Source organism: Dama dama, chromosome 20 (assembly GCF_033118175.1).
Source record: "Dama dama isolate Ldn47 chromosome 20, ASM3311817v1, whole genome shotgun sequence".
Taxonomy (NCBI): domain Eukaryota; kingdom Metazoa; phylum Chordata; class Mammalia; order Artiodactyla; family Cervidae; genus Dama; species Dama dama.
Window position 1 is genome coordinate 7090603 of NC_083700.1, and position 27841 is coordinate 7118443.

Genomic DNA, 27841 nt, shown 5'->3' on the forward strand with positions numbered 1-27841 from the left:
CATTTTAGGCAGTTTCTTTTGCAATGTGTTAACTTTCAATGACATTTTCTTCTGCAATGTCTACAATGATGTCTTATGCAATGTCAACTACAATTATATCTAGTGTATTTTTCATTTCAGTATTACATGTTTTATTACTAGGTTTTCTATTTGGGCCATTTTTATACATTTTTTGTTTTTTTCTTATGTTTATATTTTTCTTTTTTTCTTTTTTTTTTAACCAATCCATTTTTTAATTCTTAAATTCTTGACATTACAGAACTAAACTGAAATTTATTAACATTCCACTCTTACATTTCTTATCGACAAACAGAAATAAAATTCATGAGCCAAAAACCCAAAACAAAACTAAAAACAGGGAAAAGCTTATAAAACTAAATATGGATCCCAGAATTAACAGCTGAACAGAGAATGTGATTTTTAAATTCTTAGCGGATGATAAAGTTGTGGAGAAACTGAACACTTACAAATTATTTAAAACCTGGAATCACTGACCAGAAATTACACAGTTGGATCATGGGAAAACAGCAGAAAGGGTTATGAGAGAACCTACACTGTTCTAGCTGCACCCCATGCCCTTCTCAGAAGAAAGCCTGACATTGATTAGATATTGGGCCAGACTAATACTGGCAGCAGAACCAGTGATAGTAACCTGCCTACCAGAAGAGCCTTCCACTGGGTTGGCAATTTTGATCTGGGCCCCGGACATCTGGCGGATCTCATTAATGTTGGCACCTTGGCGCCCGATTATGCAGCCAATTAAGTTATTTGGAATGGTGAGTTCATGGGTGGTTTGAGTAGATGCATCCAAACTTGCCCAATAGCCTTTCACCTCTGGAGAGCTGGAGTCAATTCCGACGAATCCGGTCCCGCCGTGCATCATGGCAAAGTGAGACTGTTGTCTTGCCACCTGGTTCAGCTTGGCCAGATCGAGCGGAGAAATGGTGTGTTGTCCTTGAATCGAGTAGGCATCTAGAGGTGGTCCCTCCAGGTCATGGGTGGCATGGGGGTAGCCCGCAGCGTCGCTGCACCGATCTTGGCCGCCCGCGCAGATGACTGGAGAGCTGGCCGGCATGGGCTGGTACGGAATGGTCATGACTCTCCCTTGCGGAGACTGGGAGAGCGTCTCCAGCATGACCAGGCAGATCTGCTTGACACACTCGGTGACAGACTGCGGCACGCCAGCAATGGTGATGGCCCGCTCGGTGGAGTTGGGCAGCATATCCCCCGCCACCTGGACTTGGGCCCCGGTACTCTCGCGGATCTCTTTGATTTGTTTATATTTTTCTTTACATTATTTATTAGATGAAGTATATGTATGAAAGCTGTTTTAATATCATTTACTGCTATTTCCATTATCTCTCTCATTTCTGAGTCTGTTTTTAATGATTTATTGTCTTCTTGTACACATTTTCCTGTTTATATACATGCCTGGTAATTCTTGTTTGGATCAAGACATGTTAAATTTTGTGTTGTAAGTTCTGGATTGCTGTTATTCCTTTAAATAGTTTCAGACTTTGTTCTACAACGTAGTCAAGTTATTATTTGTTTGATCCTTTGAGTCTTTTTTTCTACATGTAATTAAGGAGGGCAAGAACATTCTTTAATCTACTAATTTACTCCCACTAAAAACACTATATTTTTTTAGTGCTTTGCCAAATGAACCAAGTTTTATAAGATCTTTCCACTGTGGATCTTAAAGGTACAAACTATTCTTTACTTTTTGTAAGCTCTGGGAAATGTTTAGCATACTATTTGCCAGAAATCTTTGCCTATACATGAATATTTTTTTTTTCTTATGTGTCCACAGACAGTTACTCAATCAATGACTTAAAGGAACTCCTCTGCATATTTCTAAAAGTCTTCCTATAAATCTTTCTTCTCTGGTACTCTATTCCAAGAATTTCAATCACTTTAGTTTTCCTGCAAGACCATCCATCAGGTTCTGTTTGGGTTCTCTCACTCTATCCTATGGCCTAGAAACTCCAAGTAGTAAGTTCGGACAGAACAGGGGTTCCTTCATTTATTTCTCATCTTAGGGATCACAGTCCTGCATTCTATTGTTCAGTGACTAAATAAGTTTTTTCATATATTTTGGTCAGTTTTCTACCTTTCCAAGCTGGAAAGGTAAGATTGTTCTCTTTTACTATCTCATGGAGGAATGTGAAATTTCATGCTCTTATTTCTCATAGCTATCTTAGTCAGGGTAATTCACCTCCATGAGCTTCAGTTTCCCTTTTTATTAGTTGGGAATGTGCGCTGCGCTCAGCTGTTTCAATCGCGTATGACCCTCTGTGACTCTATAGACGGTAGCCTGACAGGTTCCTCAGTCCATGGGATTCTCCAGGCAAAAGTATTGGAGGGGGTTGCCTCATCCAGAGGATCTTCCTGACCCAGGAATCAAACCTGCATCTCCTGCATTGCAGGTGGTTTCCTTACCGCTGAGCCACCAAGGAAGTCTGAAGGGAATAACAATATCTATTCCATAAATTACTGTGGTGGAAATATACAGCATAGAGCTATATCTGTAGTTAAGTATGAGAGGAAGAATCATTTATTTCTCTTTCTGTTGATAACCAAAACACATGGTATTCCTCTCTGCTTATCCAAATCCTTCCTATCCTGGCAAGACTAAATTAAACCATATTTTTCCTTAACAATGTTCCTTCCAAGCCTAGCCTAAAGGGATCTCTCCTTTCTCTGAAACATCTCAGCAATTATTGTCTGTACAATTTGTTGAGTAATTAATCATAGGTGCCCTTTAATAACATTGCTACTGTTGTCTAGAAAGGTTATTTAAATTCTTTATTATTGGATATTACCTAATGCTTGTAAGTGTTTCTATTCAACAAGCCATAAGCTGTCATGAAGACAACTCATGAAATGTGTCAATATTCACTATAGTTCCCGACTCAGAGCCTACTACATAGTAAGGACAAAATTATTAATTTAGTTTTAATGGCATGTGATCACAATAGTTATTCTTATTCCAGAAAGGTCATCATTGAATGAAATGTACACACAGTGCATGGGACAAAATCTTCCTTTTTCAGATTACCCTAAATAATCCTTCATATCTTTTCTCTCTGAGCCTGAGTGTTTGGCATTCTTCAGAAAAAAAAAAAAAATGATAATAATAATGACAAAACCAGTAGAAGAATATGTGGAAATGTATATGCCATTTAGAAGATGAGCAGGGCCTCAAGACTGAAAAGCCACGTCTAATTTGACTCTGTACCTTGTGTGGAGCAAGGGGCCTGGCATCCCCATCCATCCAATAGCAGACCCTCTGATCAAGAGGTTAAACCATCAAGAAGATAAATCTCTGTGTTTGTGATCTCTTGGTTACGGTCAAAGCTAAATCATGTGCTCAGTGTGAGTTTCAGGATTTATTGTGCTACACTCTGTTAATATTAATGAGAACTTCCCCCCAAAAAATAAAGCCTGTCATTGCTCTATGAGTTTGAAATCTTGGTGATAGGCCAAACACTTCAGAAATCATCTACAACACTCTTTGGAGTAACAATTGGTATCTGATTTTGCTTTCTTTACCCTGCGACCATGCATCATTTTCCCTTGAACTGAAAATTTCCAAGGAGAAATAACATTCTAATGAATGATAGGGTGGATTTTGAAGCCTATTTCATCTCAGTGACTTCCTCAGAAATTAATGTTTGCTAGTCACATGATGACTGGTATGACTGAAAATCCCTGCAAACTCGCTCAAATCTGAAAATTCCCCTGCATTCTTATGACTCTGGCACAAATTTCAGGTACATATGTTTATAATCTGATTATAATTACATAGGCTTATGAAATCAGAATCCATTGTCCTAAACTATTAAGGCTGGTCACAGAACTCCCCTGGAGGTCCAGTGGTTAAGACTCTACACTTTCAATGCAGGGACCACAGGTTCAATCCCTTGTTGGGGAACTAAAATCCCACATGCTGCATGGAAGGGCCAAAAAATGAAAAAGAAAAAGACTGGTACCAGTCTGTTTTTTTGAGATAAGTCAAAATAAGAAAGATATTCTTTCTTATACCCTGGTAACATGAGGCATTATGTACAAAAGAACTTTGCATATTGTGGCTCATCAGCGGAACTAGAATGGAATTAGAAAACATTTACTCTTGTCACACTGTCTTCATTCTTTATATATATACACACACACACACACACACATATATATATATATATATATATCAGATCACCTGATATGAAAGATGTCCATTTCTTCTGCCTCAGATAGCACACATTCTCCCTGCCTCTCTTCCATGCCTTACTATCTAAATCAGGAAAGTCTTTAAAAATAATTCATCCACAAATTACTCTTTTCTTTATCCCTTCTTTAACACGTACACAGTCTTAATCAAGATTTGAGACTTGACTTGGGAATTTTCAACATTACACATAGAAATGTAAGGTCACAGAGGATTTCTCTTAGTTCATTATCCCAAATTTCTTCAGCCATTCCCACTCCACCATCTCCTAAAGGTGGTCCAGCAGGGTGTTCAATGAGCGTCAGCCAACATAGAGTTATTTTTGAGCAGGTATAAGAAAGCCAAGCAAAATGATTTATATCATACCAGCATATCCAGCTAGCAGGGAGCCTGATATTTTGCATCTTTCACTCAAAGTAACAGACTTCCCTTATTAAAAAAAAAAAAAAAAAGGAAATACATAAAGACTCTCTCTCAAGCCCCTCCTGTAATCCACCTCCAAGTCTTCATGTGCATGATGGCCACTTTGTCCTCTCCTTGACCTGTTCTCTGGGATAAATGAACCAAAGCCTGGAATAGCTGCTTCCTGTGTGCATCAATCTGCCTCACAAGAGGAAGAGGGGAAGGCAGAGTGGTCTCTGGTTTCATCCTCCTCTACCTCCGTTTTTCACTTCCACTGAATCCCTAGCTCCTTCTTGCTTCCCAAGGGTAAGCCCTGCTTCCCCTTTATTGCCTATACCTAAATCCAGCCTCTCTCTCCCCAGCACTTTTGTTTTCCCATTAACACACTGAACCCCTCATGTTTCAGGAAGTTTGTGAGGGCAGTTGGTGAGGTGAACTGTGCTTCCTGACAAGTATGCAAAGCATTCTATGATATACTGGATCTGGAAACCCCTATTATAGGAGATTTACTATTCTGTTCTAAGGTTGCACTCCAGGTTGAAATTGGCTGACAAGGTCTCCGCTTGGCTAGGATTTATTCCTACATATTAAATTATTTTTTTAATTAGTTCAATGCCCTGGTCATTTCTAAACCAAAGAAATTTGAAATAAGTTCACAAAGCAAAAGTGAAACAGGCCATGGTTTGAGTCAGCTGTTCAGTTTATACAAAAATGTTTGTAGCCCTCAAGCTCTTAAACACTTCCATACATTTTCTTAAGATCAAGGATTCACATACATCCCGTGTGTGTGCACACTCAGTTGCGTCTGACTCTTTGCAATTCCACGGATTGTAGCCCACCAGGCTCCTCTACCCATGAAATTCCCAAGGCAAGAATACTGGAGCGGGTTGCCATTCCCTTCTCCAGGGGATCTTTCTGACCCAGGGACTGAACCTGGGTCTCCTACATCTCTGCATTGGCAGGTGGTTCCTTTACCACTGAACCACCAGGGAAGCCCTCACATACATCCTGGATTTTTGCAAATTAATTCCTATTGCTATCAGTCTCCTTGGCCTCTGTTTACAGATCAACATTTTTTTTTTTTTTTTTTTTTTTTTTTAAGGCAAGCATGAATTGCATGTAAAATCTTGGGCAGGAAGGCAGAAACTGGGCCTCTTCATTCTATCTGAAATCCTTTCTGCGTTCCTGGTTCAGTGAGATATATAAGCGTGGGAGAAGCAGATTGTGGAGAGGAGGTATTATTGCCCGCGCTTGTGCACACACAGACATACACAAACCCCAGATGGTAACGAGATGAGGAAAAAGAGCCAACAACACCAGGAGTTATTTTGGGAACAAAACTAGGAATCTACATATGGTTAGATTTTTCATCCTAAATGTTGCTCTTGCATATGACAAGCTCCTTCGTGGAGCAGAAGCCAATTCATAGATCTATTCAAATTACTTTTCTAGTGTCTAATGCTTTGGAGGAAGAAGTAAAGAGGGGTGTGATTCCTTTAACAAGACTAAGATATTGCAACTATCTCAGAAGAGGCCCTATAATTTCTTCAAACTCTCTTCTCTCTGTATAAATGTGCAAGAACCAGTAATGTCAAAAAATAGTTAAAAGTCAAGTCAGATTGCTAGAATTTAGCAGGTACCTTCAGTCTTTGGTGAATGATTGGCTGTGTGAATGGTGGGGTAATGCTGGTAAGAAAGAAAATCATATGTTTGATCTGCAGGGCAGTACATTTGCTAATGTTCCATACTTACCAACTCCACCCTGAACACTAGTTAAGAGATTCACAATTTCAATACTGTTTAGGGAGAAAAAAAATGTGTCGTTAGCACAGCATAAATTCTTGACTACTATACAGTTCCAAACACAATACCGCGTACTGGTAATTTATTAATATCCTCATTACATACATCAATATTACTATTATTCATTATGAAAAATACAAGAAGACTAACACTTACTTCCCTTTCTCCCATTCCATGTTTCTAATCAAGCAGCAAACATTTCTCAAAGGTTGCTATGGGAAGAGTGCTGTGACTTTCAGGAGTAATCTTACTTTTCAATAACAATAGTTGTATGAAATGCAGTGTACAGTTTTTTCCCCCCACATTATTGCTTGAAAGATTTGCTGCTTCTGTTACTTGGGAAAAGAACTTCAAATTAAGAAATAGTGAGTTTTTAGTTTTTCTTCTCTAGCAGGAGAAAGAATGCCACTGAAATAATGTACCAGGAACTGAGCATACAAAACTGATGAAGATAGTCACTGATCTTAAGGAGTTCACAGTTTACAGATGAAGACAGGTACATAAATAATAATTAGAAGACAGTGTATTAAGTGATTTACCAGATGCACGCATTTGATGTGTTAGGAGCACAAGGGAGTAAGTCATGAATCAGAAAAGGGAGCGAGCACAGTAATGACTCCTGCCCAACTGCATATTCTCAGAGTGAGACTTAGCTCAGTGCTTGCATAATAAACTCGCATTGCCCTTATGTGAAACTTAGGCACGGCATGGTATGCAGACATTTTTGCATAATTTTTACAACAGCAGCATAGCATGTATTTATTGCTTTATCTGGTAGGTATATCTCCTTTCTTTGGAGAATAGCACCACTTTTGGACAGGGCAAGGAAATATTGTTCACTTACTCTTCAAAATGTGTAATTTTACTAGAGGTAGTCAATCACAACACTCCACTGAGCCCCGGTTTCTTCAGATTGAAATTATGGAAGAGAAACAGTTCTTCTAGAAAGGAAGGGTTTTTAACTGAAAGCCTGGGATCTACCAATGGACAATATTTCCAGCTCTTAGAGAAAGCCCATATAAGAGAGTGAATTAGGGACACAAAGAGAAACAGAAATGAGAGAGACATATCTATTGAGAGAAACTGATGGAATTCACAACCCAGTTTCTGGTCCTCTCTGAGGCCAACTGCCTCTCAACACTCTGCTGTTTGATTATAGAGTCAAAACACTGCACTGTTTGCCTTAAACAGGTGTCCATTTTTTGTATCCAAGATAATTTTAGATGGCCGACAGAATCAACACTAGGATTTCTCCATAGAAGTTACTCATACTTGGTATTGTATCAATCTGCTGATCTACAAGTGAGATATTTTTCTTCAGATTTTGATTATCTGGTGTTAATGACCTCTTTTCCAGAGTGTTCCTACTCCTCCTAGCATCCTGCTTCTCTAGGTCGCATTAAGCTAAACAGAAATTCTGAGTTAAGAATGGTTTAGAGAAGAAAAAAAAAAAAAAGAACAGTTTAGAATTCAAAGGGAAGAGATGGGAATGTATTATCTCATGAATTACAAACACATACCTGCTTCTGAAATGTGACTAGAGACTGAGTGTAACATCTTACTCCAAAAGTGTGACTTTACTATAGGAATGGAACTTTATGTCTAACAGTGATGATAAACGGGCAACGGTGGTAACTATTTAGAGCATTTTGGGAAATTCGGACCAATATTATTCATCAAAGATTCAAACTGAACCTGCTCAGATCTAAATTAATACTTTTCTGTCCAACCTGCTCCTCTTACAATTTTCTTCATCTTCATCGGTGGTGCCATATATCTCCAGTCACACAGACTAAGAAATGACAACTTTATCATTGAGGGAGCCTGCTTCCTTAGTCCTCATAACTAATCACTCACCATCTCAGTTAATTTCACCTTTACATATTGTTTCTTTCCATCTTTACTTTTAATGCTCTGGTTCAGACCCTCCTTATATTTTGCCATGCCTATTTCAACATCCTTTTAACTTGTTTACTTGCCTCCATTCTTGCATGCATGCTAAGTCGCTTCAGTAGTGTCCAACTTGTTGTGTCCCCATGGATCCTGGCCCTCCAGGCTCCGCTGTCCATGGGATTCTCCAGGCAAGAAGACTGGAGTTGCCATTTCCTTTTCCAGGGGATCTTCCCAACCCAAGGATTGAACCCGCGTCTCCTACGTCCCCTGCCTTGGCAGGCAGGTTCTTTCCCACTAGCGGCACCTGGGAAGCCCATCTCTGTTCGTGCCCTCCTCTAACCCATCTTTTAAACAGTTGTCAGTGATTTGTCTGAGATGCAAACATGATCCTGCTACTTTCCTATTAATAATCACGCAAGGGTGTCTCATCACTACAGAACTCTGGCATGGCAGTCTAGCCAAGCTGTCTTCAAGTGTTTGGTCAATGGTCTGCTCCTGCCTACCTTCCCACTTTCATTACCTGCCACTCCCCTCCTCTAGGCTTCAGTCTAGCTGTGCTGTTCTTTTTGCAGTTCCCTTCTCAGGTTTTTCCTTTTCCTTGGAATACTCTTTACTCAGGCTATGATTAAGCCATTCAGAGGCCCTAAGCATCAAAAAAGATTAGGATGCCTCATGTAAAATTAAGAATTTAATAATATCAAAATAGAAACCAAGTCGAGCATTGTACTGATTTCATCTTAATGGATTCTTTTCCTTTTCCCTCTTCCATTATATCAAATATACAAAGGAAGTGTTATAACATCTGGGATATATTATGGTCTGGGTCAAATTATAAGGATAAGGACTCCCAGTAGGTTTTCAAACACTGGATAGATGGGACCTCTGAAGTCACAATTTGCAATTGTTCATGTCTTGCCCTTTTTCTTGGTAATGGAACCGCAGTCTTCCTCTGATAACACTTTTCAACTCATCCGGGAAAGGAAGGGAGAGCAGCCCGTATATGGAAGCTTCCTGATAATGCCATTGCCTGCCTAGAAGGATAGCTTGATTTTTTCCCCCCAAGCAATTACTTAATTGGTATTTTGGCCCCTTTTTCTCTGAAGCAGGACATAACCTTTATTGACATTGTGGCTGCTGCCACATCTGTTATGCTGACAGAGAGAAGGAGCTGGCCCAATTCTTATGATGGATTTGGCAATGTCAAACCTTCAGCACAATTTGTAATGGGGCAAAAGGAAGCTTGTTGCTAGTGAAAGGTCCCCCCAACCCCTGAAACATTGTGGGTATGAAGAGGACTGTCCCCATCCTCCTAGCACCAAAATCCTCTCATCACCTCTGAAGTGAACCAGAGAGATATAAGCTCCATTTATGGAGAAGCATCTCACTTTTGCCGGCTACGGAGCATAGGAACTGGAAGCAACTCACAATGTACTGAGACAAAAACATCTTCCATACCTGCATGGTGGAGCGTCCCTGTGGCTCAGTGATAAAGAATCTGTCTGCCAATCAGGAGATGTGGGTTTCATCCCTGGGCGGAGACCTCCTGGAGAAGGAAATGGCAACTTACTCCAGTATTCTTGCCTGGGAATTCCCATAGACGGAGGAGCCTAGTGAGCTACAGTCCACATGTCACAAAGGTGTCAGACATGACTTAGTGACTAAACAGCAACAAACCCGCATAGTAACCCTATAAATCGATGTCCCAGAGACAAGTAAACACAGAAAATGAAGAAGAAATTAACGGCGCAAGATGTGCTGAACAGAGAGAGCTGTGAATGTAGATCCATGTCAGTCCATGAGTGATGCGTTGTAGGGTTTACACTGGATGCAATTTCGCCAAGTGCACTGTGTAAAATAAGCTCAGTCTGTACCCCCAGTCCAGGACATCTCTACTCCAGTACAGAGTACTTTATGATTTAGCAATCTTAACCAGACTTGGCATTCATAGGAGAGGCTGTAGTTACAGACCATACTGAACTGAGGTCCTCTGGAGGTAATAAAACACTAAGGAGATGCTATCTCATGGATTTGGAGCATGTCATTCCCTTGAAAGTCAAGGAGACAGCTGATTTAAAGTTTCCAGCTAGGTCACAGAAAAGTCAGTTGCGGCTGCTTCCAGCTGAGTTCAGAGTTTGAATATTTATGGTGTCAATCTGAAATCCAGATAACCACAAATAATATAAATCCATTAACTCCCCTGCACAAGAAAAGCTTTTTGGCTGCTAATGCCTTGATTGCTAGGCTACCACAGGATTGGTGTGTGGATTTCTTGCTTTCAGGCTTTTTTTTTTTTTTTCTCTCTCTGTCTCTCCTTCTGTCTCTCTCCATGTCTATCTATCTGTTTGTTTGTCTATCTCCACATCAACCCCTGCCTTTAGTGACTATGTAAAGTTATACCAAGATACTCTAAACTGATGGAGACAACTTTCCAGGAAAAATAAGCAGGAACAGCAATGCTGGGACTGTCTGGCCTCCTCTGTGCATGGCATTTATTATTGAAATGTTATAGTTTTGATCATCTGAGAACCACAGTGCTGGTTTATTTCTACCACTTACATGAAGTGAAGTGAAAGTCCTTCAGTCATGTTCAACTCTTTGTGACTCCTTGGACTATATACTGGAACTCTCCAGGCCAGAATACTGGAGTGGGTAGCCTTTCCCTTCTCCAGGGGATCTTCCCATCCCAGGGATTGAACCCAGGTCTCCTGCACTGCAGGAGGATTCTTTACCAACTGAATTATGAGGGAAGCCCACTTACATAGAAAGTGGATATTATTCACCAGATTATTGAACCTGAAGTCCTCTAGCATATTTTCTTCTCTGTAAGCAAAATTTTGCCCATGAAATAAAAACCATATCTTCTCTGTTCTCAACTACCCTAGAAGGCAGTAAGTGGGAGTGTCCAGATAAAGAATAGTAGCGTGGACTTGTATTATATGACACTTGCATATATGGTATTATTGGAGTTTTATAAGAGTCAGTGTGATAGAGATTATTGTGCTCCTGTTTTGGATGAGGAAATTGAAATTCAGCATCCAGCTGAAGATCATGAAGATATCAAAAAGTGTCTGAAACTCTTACCCCAAGAGGCTTTTGTCAGACCATTCACCAAATCTTTGACTGTGCTAGTTCACTTACAAAATGCTTCAGAGTGACCTGGTTTGGAGACCCCTTGACAGAGATAATGAGACAATGAACAAAATCTCACAAAAAAGCAAAGATTGGGATGGCATGATTTGGGTCAACGGCGAGCCCTGTATCGAATTAATCCAAATCATAGCACACCTGACTGGTCTTCTTTACTTTAAAAATACTGTTTAAAAAAAATTTTTTTTTTTGATGTGGACCATTTTTAAGTCATTATTGAATTTGTTACAATATTGATTCTGTTTTATGTTTGGATTTTGTTTTTGGCCACAGGCATGCAAGATATTAGCTCCCCAACCAGGGATCAAACTGGTATCCTATGTACTAGAAGCTAAGTCCTAACCACTAGACTGCCAGAGAAGCCCCTAAAAATACTATTGTGATCTTAAAGACAGTTGGTAAAAATCATCAATTATTCTTCCACTCCTGCCTCCCTCACCATCACCATATGTTGGTCCTGTGTTAGATACTTGAGTGTGAATGGCAACAGAGGACACCCTAGCATCAAGAAAATTACAGCCTTCAACAAAATAATATAGGCCTACTCACACCTTAGGAATAATGAATGAATCATGAAAATGTTATAAGATCAAACAATTAAACAAACACCATCTTGACATATGACATGCAAAGCCCCTCTAAAGCACTGATTCTCAATCTCCAGTGTAGAGAAAGTGTTCTCAACACTCTGCATTGGAGTCACACACCAGAAATTTTTTTAAAGTACAGATTTCAGGACTCCAACCTCAGACATCCTGATTTAAATTTCCTGGTGTAAAGCCTGGGCATGTAAATTTTTAAAGAGTATCCCAGGTGATTCTGATATACATCAAGGATTGAGAATCACTAGTTTAGAGATTCCCATTTAATGGTTTGAGAGCTCTTGCATGCCTGCTAAGTTGCTTCAGTTGTGTCCAACTATTTGCAACCCCAAGGACTATGGCCCACCAAGCTCTTCTGTCCATGGGATTCTCCAGGCTAGAATACTGGAGTGGGTTGCCATGCCCTCCTCAAGAGGATCTTCCCAACCCAGGGGTCAATCTTACATCTCCTGTGCCTCCTACATTGCAGGTGGAATCTTTACCACTGAACCACCAGGGAAGCCCTTGAAAGCTCAGGTCCTTCAAAAGATTTGTTATATTTTTATATTGTACTATATTTTTATACTATATTAGTAGGTAATGTGTCCATGGCACATGTTATCCAGGCACTGCTTGAAGTACTTTATATATATTAACTCATTTTTTCCTTATAACAATCTTATGAGAAAAATACTTCTGTTACCCTCACTTTACAGACAAGGAAACTGATACAGAAAAGCATTAAGTCCCTTGCCCAGTCACAGAGCTGAGGAACAGCAGAACTGGGACTTGAACTCCAGGGATCAGAGACTTGCTATAAATCACTGCATCATGATGCTTCATGAGCCCACTCATTTAGAAATTCTAGTTTAAGGACTTGTTAAAGAGCATGAGGGAATCTGGCCCTTAAATCTGTGCATTTCCATTCAGAGGGCATTTCTACTGACTTACAAGCAAAAGGGATCAGTGAAAATTATTTAGAAAACTCCCTTAGTCTCTTTAAATCTCAAGGAAGAGATTTTTAAAGTTTAGATCCACTTATACTCATTTGAAAAAACCCTGATGTTGGGAAAGATTGAAAGCAGGAGGAGAAAGGGACGACAGAGGATGAGATGGTTAGATGGCATCACCGACTCAATGGACATGAGTTTGGGTAAACTCCGGGAGTTGGTGATGGACAGGGAGGCCTGGCATGCTGTGGCTCATGGGGTCGCAAAGAGTTCAGCAGGACTGAGGGACTGAACTGAACTGAACTGATACACCCCCGGGTGTTTTTTTGTTTGTTTGTTTTTACAAAAAGCAAACTTGTGGAGTTAAAGCAGGTTTGTTTTCAGTGATAAGTCACTTCCTGTTCTTAAGGCCAGGAGACCTTTTAAAAGCTTATTTTAAATCTCAAGTTGCTTCTCAAGCAGTCAGCATTGTTTTACAAAGTCACATTTAGATGAATCCAGGCCAAATAAATCACTAAAGTTTCAACTGTGTAACCTTCGAAAGAATGCCCCCTTCCTTAAGGATGGGGAAAAAAAAGCATAGTTTCTGGAATTTGCCTTGTTTTACAAGGCTTGCAAGTCTAAAAATACATCTAAAATATTTTTCAAACCCTATATGGTTTTGTACTTGTCCTTAACTAATGACAATAATGAATGATTATAAAAATCTAAGTCACCTCTTCATTTTTTCCCACAAGAAAATGTCAAATAAGAAAATGTAAACCATTCCCACCTCTACATGTGAGAGTCAGAGCATCAAGAAACAGGCTTAAATAGAATCAAAGTTTTGGACAATTTCTAAAGATGCATTCAGTGGCTACAAGGTACCCAACATGGGCCCAAATACTGTGGGGTTACCCATAAGACATGGTTCCTACTGATATGACCTGCTGGGATAACTCACTTTCCGCTTCTAGGGGGAGTTCTAATTCGAACTCAGAAACAATTCCATTTCGAGGCAATTCAGTCAGTGAGACTTGTTACTCGCTAATTCAAATTCAATTCATTTAAAAAATTAGTGATATCTTCACTCCAGTCAGGAATCATGCTACTCTTCACTCCATCCTACAGTCCTTCTAAGTCCTTGCCTCCAAATAATGTGGTCAGCTTTTCCTACTTTGCCCTAGGACTGTCCAGGTTTTAGCACTGGGAATACTATGTCCCTTGGGACTGTCTAGATTTTAGTACTAAAAGCCAATGTCCTGGGAAACTGCTCAATTCTGAACAAACCAGAATGATTTGTGACACTACTCTCAATATAGCCCCAAGTCTCACTTTTGAACCTCACTTTGTTCAGGGTGCCATACAAGTGAAGTATTATTGTAGCTCAGATGGTTTACAAGGATGCTCAGTCTCTAAGCCACCAGTCAGGAACTGAGGGGGAAAGTGGGTATCTTGAAAGTAGAAGCCACTGAACATAGCATTACCTAGAGCTGTTTTATCTAAATCATGGCACCATTTCATGCCAGTCTCAATATCAGTTCTTCTTCAGATAAGATATTTACCTGCAGCACCTACTGATAAGCTAGGATGAATGAAAATGACTCGGCTATCAGCTCAGACCAACACAGCACATGCAATCTCTCCAATGGCCCATCTACTGGTCAGGCCTTCATACACACAAAATTGGCTAGAACAAGCACCTTTTGGTTTTTATGGTGGGGGAAGGAAGCTACACTCTTCCTTCCTGGGCAGCATTATCTGACAAAGAAAGCATGGGTTGGGGCTTATACAGAAAGTCTCTCCTTGTCAAAAGGAGTGGAAGGCCACTTATGCTTTTTTGTGTCTCATAAATCACTTGCTTCCATACTTGAAAACCTGAAGTCAAAATGCTCAGCCAGAACAGAGAGATGGTCACTTTGCCTTTGGCCGCATGATGCCAGAGTCATTTACAGAGCAGGTATCAACAGCCCTGCTGACTGTGTGTCATGTCATCCATCATGCGAAACTAAACCAACAAGGCGTGAAGAGATGGTTGTGGGAACTCTTGTCAGAGAGGTCAGACCACTTCATCAAGGAGGCAGGGCAACGTTTAGGATAGCTGGCCAATGGAAAGGGTTGCTCAGGGCACATTTTTAACGGGGGGCTTTCCCATACTCTATAAAGAAAATCTCAGGAGGCAGAAGTTCACCTTTACTTTTGGGCACCAAACTATATTTGAGAAAGGACTATCACTCCTAAAATATGCTACAGTCTCATTCTTCTTCCTTCCTGCTGGTCCTTTTCAATTTTTCTCTTGTTGTCAACAACTGAAGTGACTACCTTGTCAAGTTGAGAAGTGGCACTACTTTGAATATTATTCATATTTTATGAAAGATGTACTTTGTGAAGTAGACTTGTCCACTGAGCAAGGTTCAGATATTGTAGCCCCACTGCCATAACTATCTGAGCCTTGTCCTCAGTTCAGTTCAGTTCAGTTCAGCCACTCAGTCGTGTCCGACTCTTTGCGACCCCATGAATCACAGCACGCCAGGCCTCCCTGTCCATCACAAACTCCCGGAACTTACTCAAACTCATGCCCATCGAGTCGGTGATGCCATCTCATCCTCTGTCGTCCCCTCATCTCCTGCCCCCAATCCCTCCCAGCATCAGGGTCTTTTCCAATGAGTCAATTCCTCCCATGAAGTGGCCAAAGTATTGGGGTTTCAGCTTCAGCATCAGTCCTTCCAATGAACACCCAGGACTGATCTCCTTTAGGATGGGTTGCTTGGATCTCCTTGCAGTCCAAGGGACTCTCAAGAGTCTTCTCCAACACCACAGTTCAAAAGCATCAATTCTTCGGTGCTCAGCTTTCTTCACCGTCGAACTCTCACATCCATACATGACTACTGGAAAAACCATAGCCTTGACTAGACAGAGCTTTGTTGGCAAAGTAATGTCTCTGCTTTTTAATATGCTATCTAGATTGGTCATAACTTTCCTTCCAAGGAGTAAGCGTCTTTTAATTTCATGGCTGCAATCACCATTTGCAGTGATTTTGGAGCCCAAAAAAATAAAATCTGACACTGTTTCCACTGTTTCCTCATCTATTTCTTATCCTCCAGACAAGCACACACAAAAAACAAATATAAGAGACAAAGTTCGGAGCCCCGCCTCGCCCCGCCCTGGAGACTGGCCCAGCGCTCCCACCGCAGACCTGCCCACTGCCCGCGGATCTGCCCTCCTTTTGAGTGCGCCGTGTCTGGTCATCCAGTGTCGAGGCTATGAAAAAAGTGGTTCAACAGCTCTAGCTGGAGGCCGGGCCCAATCAGGTGAAGGTTTCCCAGGCAGCTGCAGATATTAAACAGTTCTATCTGCAAAATGCTCAACATGACCAACCCGCTGCTGACTGGAGTATCTTCAAGTACAAATCCCTTAAGACCCCAGAAAGTCTGTTCCTTTTTGTAGAAAAACGAATCTTTACAAGGTTTTCCAAACCACTTTTCATAAATCTATGACTATTCAAAAGAAAGCTAAATTTGAAGCCTGCACAAAAGCCTCTCTGTAAAGTGCCATACTATACAAACTTCTACTTTTGTTAATCCTTAATGTCTACCTCTCTGAATATTCATAATTTTCTGTTTCACAAGGGTAATTATTTTATATACACTGATGGCAGCATACAATAAAATATTTAGTATAAAAAAAGAAACAAATACAGTCATTGCTCATATATCACTCAAATTTATGTAGAATCCTTTGCCTGGCACATATTTAGGATTTCAAAAGTTATTTGTTAAATAAGATGATAAAGATGGATATTGGAAGAATAGCCCTAACCCTAACCCTATATATAAAACTACTGCAATTACCACATCAATCCTCATTTTACATGTGAGGAAACTGAATGATAAAATAGTGAAGTAATATTCTTAAGCTATGCATTTAATGCATATTTGGTCACAAGTACCCTAGGTTCAGAGCCTAAGAAATTAACCATTTAACTAAACCACATCTACTATACCGTATTCTTGCCTGTAATGCTAATGTATTACCCAGCCCTCTTTTAACAGATACCCTGAGTCTTCTACAAATCCAACCAACAATAGAAATGTAATACATAAAGCAAACTGTAACTTGATAACAGCTTCTAACTCCTTTTTTATTTGTAACCTGTTTTAGGTAAAGTTATCCTATCTCCAGATTGGTTAGCAGAGGGTCTGGAAAAAAAAAAAGTTTTTTAATAGACATTTAACCAGAGTTATCACTGATACTGTGGGAGGTGAAATGAATTCTCATTCAGATGATTTAATATCCATAAAGAGTTAAAATGAAATAGTTATAATGAAAAAGAATACTCAATTTGGTGAAAATAACACTTAAGAATTACATTCTCCAGTCTTAAACCTCAATCACCAAAAACTTATTGACCTCTATTTAGATCTACTTTGGTGATTTCTTTCACTACCTGAGGATTCCAAAAAAAATGATCAGTTCAATTATTCCAATAGATGTAATTTACTGTGAATCAATGGTCGTAGAGGGAGACTGATGAGATATGTAAGTATAAAGGTAATTGGAAGTGAGCTTCTGTGTGGGAAAGGAGTTACAAATATTGGAAGGGAAAGAACTAGAATTAAGGTCTTTGTTGAATTGGAATTGGAAGTACCATGTGAGTTCATGGTATTTATAAACTTCCCTGGTGGCTCAGCTGGTAAAGAATCCACCTGCAATGCAGGAGACCTGGATTTGATTTCTGGGTTGGGAAGATCCCCTGGAGAAGGAAACATCTACCCACTCCAGTATTCTGGCCTGGAGAATTTCATGGACTGTATAGTCCATGGGGTCACAATGAGTCAGACATGACTGAGTGACATTCCCTTCCACCTTCACCCTTCATAAATATATAAACGTACATAAATATATATCTCACCATGTATACATATATCACACTATACTAAATACCATTATATATCAATCATCTATTGGTATCTACACAAAATGCACATTTAAATATGCATATAAATGTATACATAACATACATAATGTATTTGTTTCCTAGAGCTGCTAAGAAAATTACTGATTATTAGAAACTTGGTGACTTAAAATAACAGAAACTTATGTTCTCACAGTTCTGGAGGCCAGAAGTTTAAAATTAAGATGTTGGCAGGGTTGGTTCCTTCTTCATTCTCTAAAAGAGATTCTATTCTGTCATCCTCTTCTACCTCCGGGTAGCTGTCCTTAATCATCATCTTCAGTCCATGACATTGACATTGGCTTGTAGCCATATCATTACCCTCTGTCTCCATCCTCACAGGACCTTCTTCTCTGTGTCTGTGGCTCTGTACTTCCTTCTCCCTTCTCTTATAGAGACACCAGTGATTGCATTTGAGACCCACCCAATCCAACATGATCTCATTTTAACCTAACAAGTTCCATCTGTAAACATTCTGTCTAAAAAAGTCACAGTCTGAGGTTCTGGGTGGACATGAGTTTTGGAAGGAGACTATTTAACAAATTATGCACATTCCCCAGCATTGTCTGGTGAGAGAGCTTGGTAATAGTGACGCACAGAAAGTAACGAGCACAGCTAGTTTCCAGATCTTGGTTTCTAAACGCCCTTGTTAACGAAAAAGAACCAGGGATAACTTAAAGTTAAGAGATGGATAATGCAGGGTCATTATACAATTCTTTCTACTCTGGAGTCAGAAGCCACTGATCAATGGAGGGTCAGAAAAGAAGAGGTCAAGAGTGAGAGTAGACAGCAGAGCTCTCTACTGGAAGTGCTATACTTTGTCACTCTACCATCATTTTTTTGTCAACCTATCATCAACTGTTTGTATGAATATGGACAAAACACATAAGTGTGAAGGCATTTATTTCTACAGTGAGATTAGAATCAGCTGTCCGCCTGGAAGATCATAGTCTCTTGAGTTCCCTTTCAGCTTTAGGAGCAGTGGGTTATGAAACACCTCTGAAACAGAGGTGATTCTGCTACCTGAAAACTGGGTTTGCCTCTTACTGTGTCAAGCCAATAGATACAACCAAGTCAAAGTTTGGAAGAAGGAAGAATTTGCAGCAAATAAGGAGAATATCAGGGATCTTTCTCAAAGCAGTATCTCCTCAAACAGCAAAATTGGGAAAACTTTAAGCGAAGGGTGCATATTTATGAAAGGACTTGAACAGAGGAGAATTCAGCATAGAATCGGGGCAAAGATTGACAGAGTCCAAACTTGAGCTAATTAAAGTCAGGAGGATCAACATCACCATTCCCTCCTCCACCTGAGTGGGGATTTAGTGTATGGGGAGCTCTCGGTGGAGCAGAATATTTCTGCTGATAGTTATTTGGGTGGTCTTTGAGAAAGCCCCTTCACATTTCTGTGTTTCAGCATCTTATTTTTCATAGGAGAAAGGTATTGTAAACCAATGCTTTTCTAGCCAAAAACTTTATTATAACAAAATCTTATACCAAGTTCAAATACTTAAAAATGTTAACTAAAGCTGGTGTAGTGAAAGTGGGGATTAAAAGCTTCAAGTTGAGGGTTGACTCAACCCTCCTAGATGAAGCTGTTAATCCCAGGGAATGGCTCAGATTAAACAGTTTTATTGTAATTCCACTGTCATCAAATTGATTTGTATGCAGTTTGGAATCTCTATTTTTTTATATATATATATAAAAATGAGACACACCTGAATTAGCTCTGTATTTCAAGTCTCATAAATTTTTTTTCCCACAAATCAAAACATGGTACACTTCCAAAGTCAACTCTCAGAGGTTTCAAGAAAAAAATTACATGTTAAATTCCCAGGACACTTTTATCCTATACCTAGGGTGTGCCTTAAGGGCAGGCTGAGACCTCTCCATGACCCAGTTCTATCTTTCTCAGGGAAGAGAGGTATCTCTCTCTACTAGATAAACTTTTCGTCACAGGATTTATGGCCACCCACTCTCTGGCCTGCAGGTCAAGGCATAAATGAAAAAGAAGTTCCCATAGGGGAACTGCTAACACTTTAATGAGACAATCAGGGTTTTGGCCCTGAGGTTAAATGCCTTTGAAGATTTCAGGTTATTTCTCAGGGAAAATATTTCTGGCTGTGGCTCCTTCAGCAACCTACATTCTAATCTCATTGTCCCTAATGAATGACATAACAATTCTTGGTAAATCTGTTTCCCCTTTCTGAAGCCGCACCTTTCTCACATTTGAAGGAGATTGGCTCCCTATAGACTGCACTGAGGGGCTCCAGTGATTAAGAAGATAAGTAAAGTGCAAGCTCCTTAATAAAGGGGTGTTACTGGAATATCAAGTCCTATCATGACTCACAGAGGAAACATGCCCCCAACACAGGTTCCTGAGGAGTCATTAAGGCTCAGTCGTGTGTACCAAAGGAGGAGTGAGTGCTGAGTCTTCTTGCTGAAGTATACAGTTTCACTGTTATCAAGTCAACATGGTACATAATGAAGGGGCAGGGCCACCTTCACTGAATTGATGACTGAGTTGTTCATCTAATACTTACGTGGTGAGAATGGAATGTTAAGTGCTTTTTAACAGTCGCTAAGCACATTGAAGCATTTACATCATGGCCGTTTGTTTCTTACCCAAGTTCCTAGTAAATAAGTATGGCTTTGAAGTTAAATGGAGAGCAATACTAAACTCAAACTCCTCCACCTAGGAGTTCTAGGACTAAACTGCAAGAGAAGTGATCCTTTAAGGGAGAGCAATGAATTGGAAGTAAACAGAGCCTAGTTCAACAGATCCTGTGCCTGGCTTTTTCAGAGATGCTTTGCTGGGACCAGATTCCTTAAAGTGAGTGGAATTCCACAGCACCTCTGAAACAGTGCTGTCTGGAACGACTGATCATTAAGATGGCCATGAGTAAAGTAGGCTAATCACATGATGGCTTTTGCTGGGGTGGGGGATTGGGGGGAGGGAATTTGGCAAGAGAGAATCACACACTTGCTCACTAAGAATTACATATTTATGATAAATGATTCATATATCATGTAAATAAGCTTGCAGATAGGTTCAACGTGAGCCAGACCCCTGGGGATTTTACCAGCCTTTCACGTTTTCCCCAGTCTTTTCACATCTTATAATGTGACAGAATCAATATATCTGATAGAGACACATTTCAGTTCCCTAAATGATATAATTGAGTAAACATTTTATTAGCCTGCATTTTATTGGCTTAAACTCCCTTTAACCTACATTTCCACACACTGACAATACAATAATAACAGATGTCCATAGCCCTGCATACGATATACAGCAATATCTCAAAGAGACTTCTATATTTTTAAAGAAAGATTATCGTGTTGAATTCATTTTTGTTTTGTTTTACTTGTGTTCTGTGGTCTATATAGGGTGAACAGACTATGGTTCCTTGGTCAAATCTGACCTGCTCTTTTTATTAAAAAAATTTTTATTGGAGCACATCTATACCCACTCATTCACGTTATTGTCTAGAGCTGTTCTTGCACTACAATGGCAGAGCTGAGTGAGTGTGACAGAAATCATGTGCAATGCAAAGCCTAAAATATTGACTATCTGGGCCTTTTCTGGAAAAGTTTGCCAATCCCTAGCCAATACTAATTTGAAAATTAGTGTTCCATATTGTAAAGTAATTAGCCTCCAACTAATAAAAATAAATGAAAAAAAAAAAAGAAAGAAAGAAAATTAGTGTTCTTGCCGTGACCCGTGTAGAAAGCAATGGTGCGCTGGAGCCTGCTCACTTCATGAGAGCTGACTGTGTACATCTCTTCTCACCTATGTATTTCATGATGTCCTGTTGGCAGCAGGAAATTGGCCAGGAATGGAGAATTTACACTAACACACACCACAAATCAGATATTCTTTTTCCGCAAAGAGTTGGTCGCTAAATCTTTTCTAGCACATCACTGGTAGTAACCCTTTATTATTCAGAACCCCTACTTATGATCAATAGTAGATTTGCAGCCATAGGACAGAGATCTTATTAACAATGTGAAACCAATCTCATTGGATTTTGGAGTGTCTAATTTTGCTAATTTTAAAAATCCAGCTTAAGTCTTAGGAAACACAAAGAATAACATACTTGTAAATTCACCATTGTACATACTGTAATAATATTATAATTTTATTCAATATGACACAAGTTCATTGAGTACCTACTATGTGCCAAACACTCTTAAGAAACTAAAGCATCATGTTTACTTGCACTGACAGTTAACTGACAGCTTAGTTAGAAAAATAAAATAATCATATATTACTTATAAATCCTCATTTCAATCAAATCCAGAGTAAAGTGGCTTAAGCCAAAATGGGATACATTGTATTATGAGGATAAAAGTGTATATCTCAGGGAAAAACCAACTATAGAAATGTCTTAAACTATGTATTAAAGAAGATAATTCAATCAGGAACTCCAGCTCTGCCAGCATACTCTCTTTCCCTTGTTCCTTTTCCCTTCTTTGAAGTGTTTACTTCAGTCTTCCTTCATGAGCAAACTTCTCTTTCTCCTTGCATTCATGGTAAGCACAACTTCTGATAGATATATTTACATTCTATATTTTAGCATCCAAGAAAAATTGTGACTCCCAAATATAGAAACCCCAGCTCCAACAATTGTGGCAATCGAGTGCCCATATACAGTGATGTGGAAGGATGAGAAATTCATAGGAGTGCCAAGTAGGATATAAATAACTTGCTTTTTCCTCTCCATACCCTCTGGCACTCTGGATAACTTAGTTTGGCATTATTAGTATGTAGATTATTCCCCTACTCCTACCTGACTCAGGGGAAATCTCCCTCTGTGGAATTCTAGCATGTACTCTTTCACTACCATATACCTGTAGCAAGAGGACAGAAACAGTATGCAGGCTGACAAAGAAGAAAGGTCTTATAGGTTGTAAGCTCAGAAGCTTTGAGTTCAAGTCCTTACTCCAAAACTTACTAACCAGCAACTAGAACAAATTCTTAACCTCTATAGATATTTATTTTCTAACTTGTCAAAAAGAAGAGGGTAGGTTTTCAATACAACTAGGTATGCTTCTATTTAACCTTAATTTCACATAGAAAACAACTATAAAATATAAGATATATATATAATATATATTGTATATGAAATAATAATATGAAAATAGTGGGGAGTGAACAAAAGCTAAGAGATTCTTAGAAGAAGCCATATTTTCTAAGAAGTGGCCTATTTGGGATAATTTTTCTGTTTTTACAGGCTACAGCCTGATAGCTGGCCAGAATCAGTGCTATGCTGAGCAATTAGAACACTAACAGAAACCCAGCAGCCTTCTGAGCTGAAGAATTAGAGATCAGTTTAAGGCAACCACTAGAAAGTGAGAAAGAAATTCTGAGAGAAAGAGCCAGGGGGAGAAACTCTCAAGTTCTGTGTACAAATTCTGCCCAAATCACCAGCTATACCCTGAACTATGTATGCAGGAAATGGACTCAAAACATCTTAGCCAAAGTCAATGTATCTGGACACAGATTGGAATGGCTATCCATGTCACAGAATTTGAATCTGAGCTCAACCAATTTAATTGCCCGCTAAAATGAAAACATAGATGAGTTTTTAATGAATATAACAGAAACTAGAATCTACAACAGAAACCAGCATTTATATAACGTAACATTCACAGTGATTTGGGATTCAATTCAAATCACTTGTCATATGCAGACGTAGGAAAATGTGACTTAGTCTCAAGTAAAAACACAAAAACCTGAGCTCACTTATAAGATCACAACATATTTGAGTTAGGATGTAAGAATTTTTAAAGTAGCTACTGCAACTATGTTCCATACTTTAAATAAAAATATACATTAACGATAAATTATATGATAGGAAATTCCAGGAAAGAAGTAGAAACTATAAAAAAGGAACTGAATGGAAATCCAAGAATTAAAAAGTAGAATATCTAAAATGAAAAATAAATAAATTCATATGGATTTGGAAGAAAAGTAAGTGTCTATTAGCTCTAAAGAAAGTAATAATTCAACGAAGTGCAAGAAAGAGTCATTTCAAAGATTCCTTTAATAAAGCTACTTTGGTGAAAATAGAAGCTGATGAGTACACTTGAAAAAAATCAGTGAACAGACTTGTATGTATAACAGAGAGGAAAGAAAAATAGATTGGTTAAAATAAAGAAAGAACAATAGAAACTATTAGAATCTGAAAAAGAAAGTGGAGATTTTTGTGGGGAGTGGAAAGGAGAGTTTTAGAGACCGGTGAAACAATATAAAAAAGCCTACAATGTTTTTATCTCTCATTCCAGAAAGCAAGGAGGCAGAGAATATGGCAGAACATAGTTTAGGAATTATATGTAGAAAATTTCTCATTTTAATGAAAGACATATCCACAGATTCAAGATACAACAAACATGAAACAAAATATACATGAGAACCTTGCCCAGTAACATAAGAGTCAGAGTGATCAAAGCACAGATGTAAAGAAAAACTGAAAAGCAGCCAAGGATAAAGAGCACATTTCACATGGGAAGAGCTATGAGTCACTTTTTGGTTGACTTCTCATTGGAAACTATGAACGTCAGGAAGAAATGGAAGATAGTGGACAAAAAACTTTAACATGGTGAAATTAGAAATATGAAAAAAAAAAAAAAAAGAAAGAAAGAAAACTGTTTACCCAAATTTCTATATGTGGTAAAAATACTATTTAAGAAGGAAAAATTGCTGTGAGCATATCTACTTTATAAGGAAAGCAAAAGGGCATTCATCAAACTGAGAGAAACAATAACAACAATAAAAAAAGGAATTTGTGTAAATGTAAAAGGCTACTTTTCCTTATAATTTTATTTAACTATTAGATATATTAATCTCTGTGCTTTCTCATTAAATAAATTGCTTTATAGGATAAAGAGTGGAGATTTAATATGAAAGACAAGTAAAGAATTAGGGATTTGGTGCATAGTACACAGACCACTATAGTTACAGGTTTCTACATTTTACAGGCAGTTACACAATATGAACTCTGATTAGACTATGAAAAGTAAAATATGTTTGTTTTAGGCCAATATCAACCACTGAAATGAAATAATTAATCATTTAAAGAGGGGTTTCCCTGGTGGTCCAGTGTTGAAGACAGCACTTCCTCTGCTGTGGTCATGGGTTCAATCCCTGGTTAAGGAACCAAGATGACACATGCCATGTGGCATGGCTAAAAGAAAAAAAAAAAAAAGATAATTTAAAGAAAATACTTGTGCTTTCAGTAATGAATAAGAGCATGATAGACCAATTTGTTCTCAGATAAGAGCCTCTTGATGAAGGTGAAAGAGGAGAGTGAAACAGCTGGCTTAAAACTCAACATTCAAAACACTAAGTTCACGGCATCTGGTTCCATCACTTCATGGCAAATAGATGAGGACAAAGTGGGAAACTGTGACAGATTTCATTTTCTTGGGCTCCAAAATCACTGCAGATGTTGACTGCAGCCACAAAATTAAAAGATGTTTGCAGTAAAAGAAAAGCTGTGAAAAACCTAAACAGCATATTAGAAAGCAAAGACATCACTTTGCCACCTAAGGTCTGTATAGACAAAGCTGTTTTTTTTTCAGCAGTCATGTACAGATGTGAGAGCTGGACCATAAAGAAGGCTGAACACTGAAGAATTGTCACTTTCAAACTGTAGGTGCTGTAGAAGACTCTTGAGAGTCCCTTGGACTGTGAGGAGGTCAAACCAGTCAATCCTAAAGGAAATCAGTCCTGAGTATTCAGTGGAAGGACTGATACTGAAGCTGAAGCTCCAATATTGGCCACCGGATGCAAAGAGCCACCTCATTGGAAATGACCCTAATGCTGGGAAAGATTGAGGGCAGAAGGAGAAGGGAATGACAGAGGATGAGATGGCTGGATGACATTGCTGACTCAATGGACATGAGTTTGAGCAAACTCTAGGAAATAGTGAAGGACAAGGAAGCCTGGCATGCTGCAGTTCCTGGGGTCACAAAGAGTCGAACACAACAGTGACTGCACAGCAACAAGAGAACTGTAAACTTTGGACAAATAAGAAAAGAAACTGTCTGAAAGCACCAGCTAGTGAGCAGAAGCAAGAAGCTTCTTTTGGGGTGCCCACAGTTAAAGGAGGTAGCTGTTTAGAGTTACTCACTTTTACTGTATTTAGACTGTGGGCAGACACAGTCAAAATGAGACAGGTACTGGGAGTACCAATGGAAAATAATGGCAGACATTCTTGCTCAGGTAATAAGGGTGCTAAATCAGGGCAACTGTGGATACTGAAGCTGGGTTGGGGGAGTGCTTCAAAGGAAAAATCAAAGATGTATTTCTGTCTGGATAATCTTTAGCTGACTTCTGAACAATACATACATGGAGCATATGCAGAGAAACTCAGCTAAAGACAGTATATTTCAATTGAGATTGAAAAAATATCATCTAAGAAAGAGTTAGCAGTTTATGTCCAACCAAGTTAGTGTTTATTAAAACAAAAGAATCAAGACTCATTAGAGAAAAATATTAGAATCCAGAGTATCAACACCTTAATATTCATGATGCTCAGGATATAATTCAAATCACGTATGAACCTAGAAGCTAGTCCCAAGAGACTAAGACCAATTAAGACCAACTCTAAAGCTATCTAACTATTGAAGTTAGCAGACAAGGTTTTTCAAGTAATTAATAAGATACTTTTCAATGAAGTAAAGGGAAATAAACTTATAATACATGAAAAAGAAGGAAATTTCAGCAGATACACAGAACAAAGTAGAACCAAGTAGAAATTCTAGAACTGAGAAATGCAATATTGTAATTTTTTTTAATACTGAATGGAGATGATAGAGTAAAACTTCAGTTAATGTTAGCTAGATCAATAGAAATCATGCATAAAGAATATTGAGAATAAATACATAGAAAAAATAGAACTTCAAGGAATTGCTGTATGACATCAAATTTTCCCGTATGTATAATTAGAGTCCTAGAAGAAGAGGAGTGATAGAATGGGGCAAGAAAATATTTTAGAAAATAATGACTAAATAGTTCCAAAATTTGATTCAAGACTTAAATTTACTTTCCAAGATACACAATGACAACCAAGCAAAATTCACACAAGAAAGTCATAACTAATCATATCATAGGCTGCTACTGAAAAGCAGAGATAAAGAGTAAATCTTGAAAGCTGCAAAAGATAAATTAAATATCACATGAAGAAGAGCAACAAATCAATTAAGGGTCAGTTTCTAATCAAAAGTTGTGGAAGTTGGAAGACAATAAAGTAATGTTTTTAAAATGCTGAAAGAAAAACTATCAACCTCAAATTTTACATGCAGCAAAGTGGTTTCTTAAAAATTAAGAGAAGAATATTTTGGATAAATGAAAGCTAAAATCTACACTATAAGAAACATTAAAGAAATTCTTCAGGTTGGGGAGATAAAAGAGTGATCCAAATAAACAATATCAGTTGTCTTGTTGGCAATGATAGAAGTTTGTACCCCTATATCTGTAGAATGTGCTTTCTTTTCAAGTGTACATGACACATTCACAAAGATATAGTTCATACTGGACAATAAAACAAGTGTATTTAACTTTTAAAATCTTGAAAAATAATATAGAGAATATTTTCTGACCACATGGAATTAAGCTGGGAATCAATAAAGAAAACTATCTTTGAAATCCATTTGGATATTAAACAACACACTTCTAAATAACTTATGGACCAAAGAACTAAATGATATAAAAATTCTCAATTGAATAATAATTAAAATGTAATATATCAAAGTAAAGAAGCAAATGAATTTTCAAGGAAATTTTTGAAAGAGAACAAGACTGGATAATAAACATTTCTTGATTTCAAGATTTAAACAAAGCCAAATAGTGTGATATTGGCATAAAATTTGAAAAGTAAATTAATGAAGTAAATACCTAACCCAG

General features: G+C 38.5%; 1 protein-coding gene and 1 pseudogene across 1 annotated transcript; one reads left to right on the forward strand and one right to left on the reverse strand.

Moving 5' to 3' along the window:
- Positions 1–206: 206 nt before the first annotated feature.
- Positions 207–8188, reverse strand: LOC133041645 (poly(rC)-binding protein 1-like). Its single transcript, XM_061122528.1, has 2 exons — positions 8158–8188; positions 207–1287 (listed from the first exon to the last, which is right to left on the reverse strand). The coding sequence occupies exons 1-2, from the start codon at positions 8186–8188 to the stop codon at positions 560–562; spliced, it is 759 nt and encodes a 252-aa protein (XP_060978511.1). The 3' UTR covers positions 207–559.
- Positions 8189–13904: 5716 nt separating this feature from the next.
- On the forward strand, positions 13905–16424 carry LOC133041647 (guanine nucleotide-binding protein G(I)/G(S)/G(O) subunit gamma-5-like; annotated as a pseudogene).
- Positions 16425–27841: the final 11417 nt, after the last annotated feature.

What these genes read in the sequence shown, in the direction of transcription:
- LOC133041645 (XM_061122528.1), bottom strand. Translation starts at nt 8,188, where the DNA reads ATGAAGATGAAGAAAATTGTAAGAGGAGCAG. An exon ending in GAAAATTGTAAGAGGAGCAG is followed by an intron (nt 1,288 to 8,157) that starts GTTGGACAGAAA and finishes AATAATGTAAAG; the next exon opens with AAAAATATAAACAAATCAAA.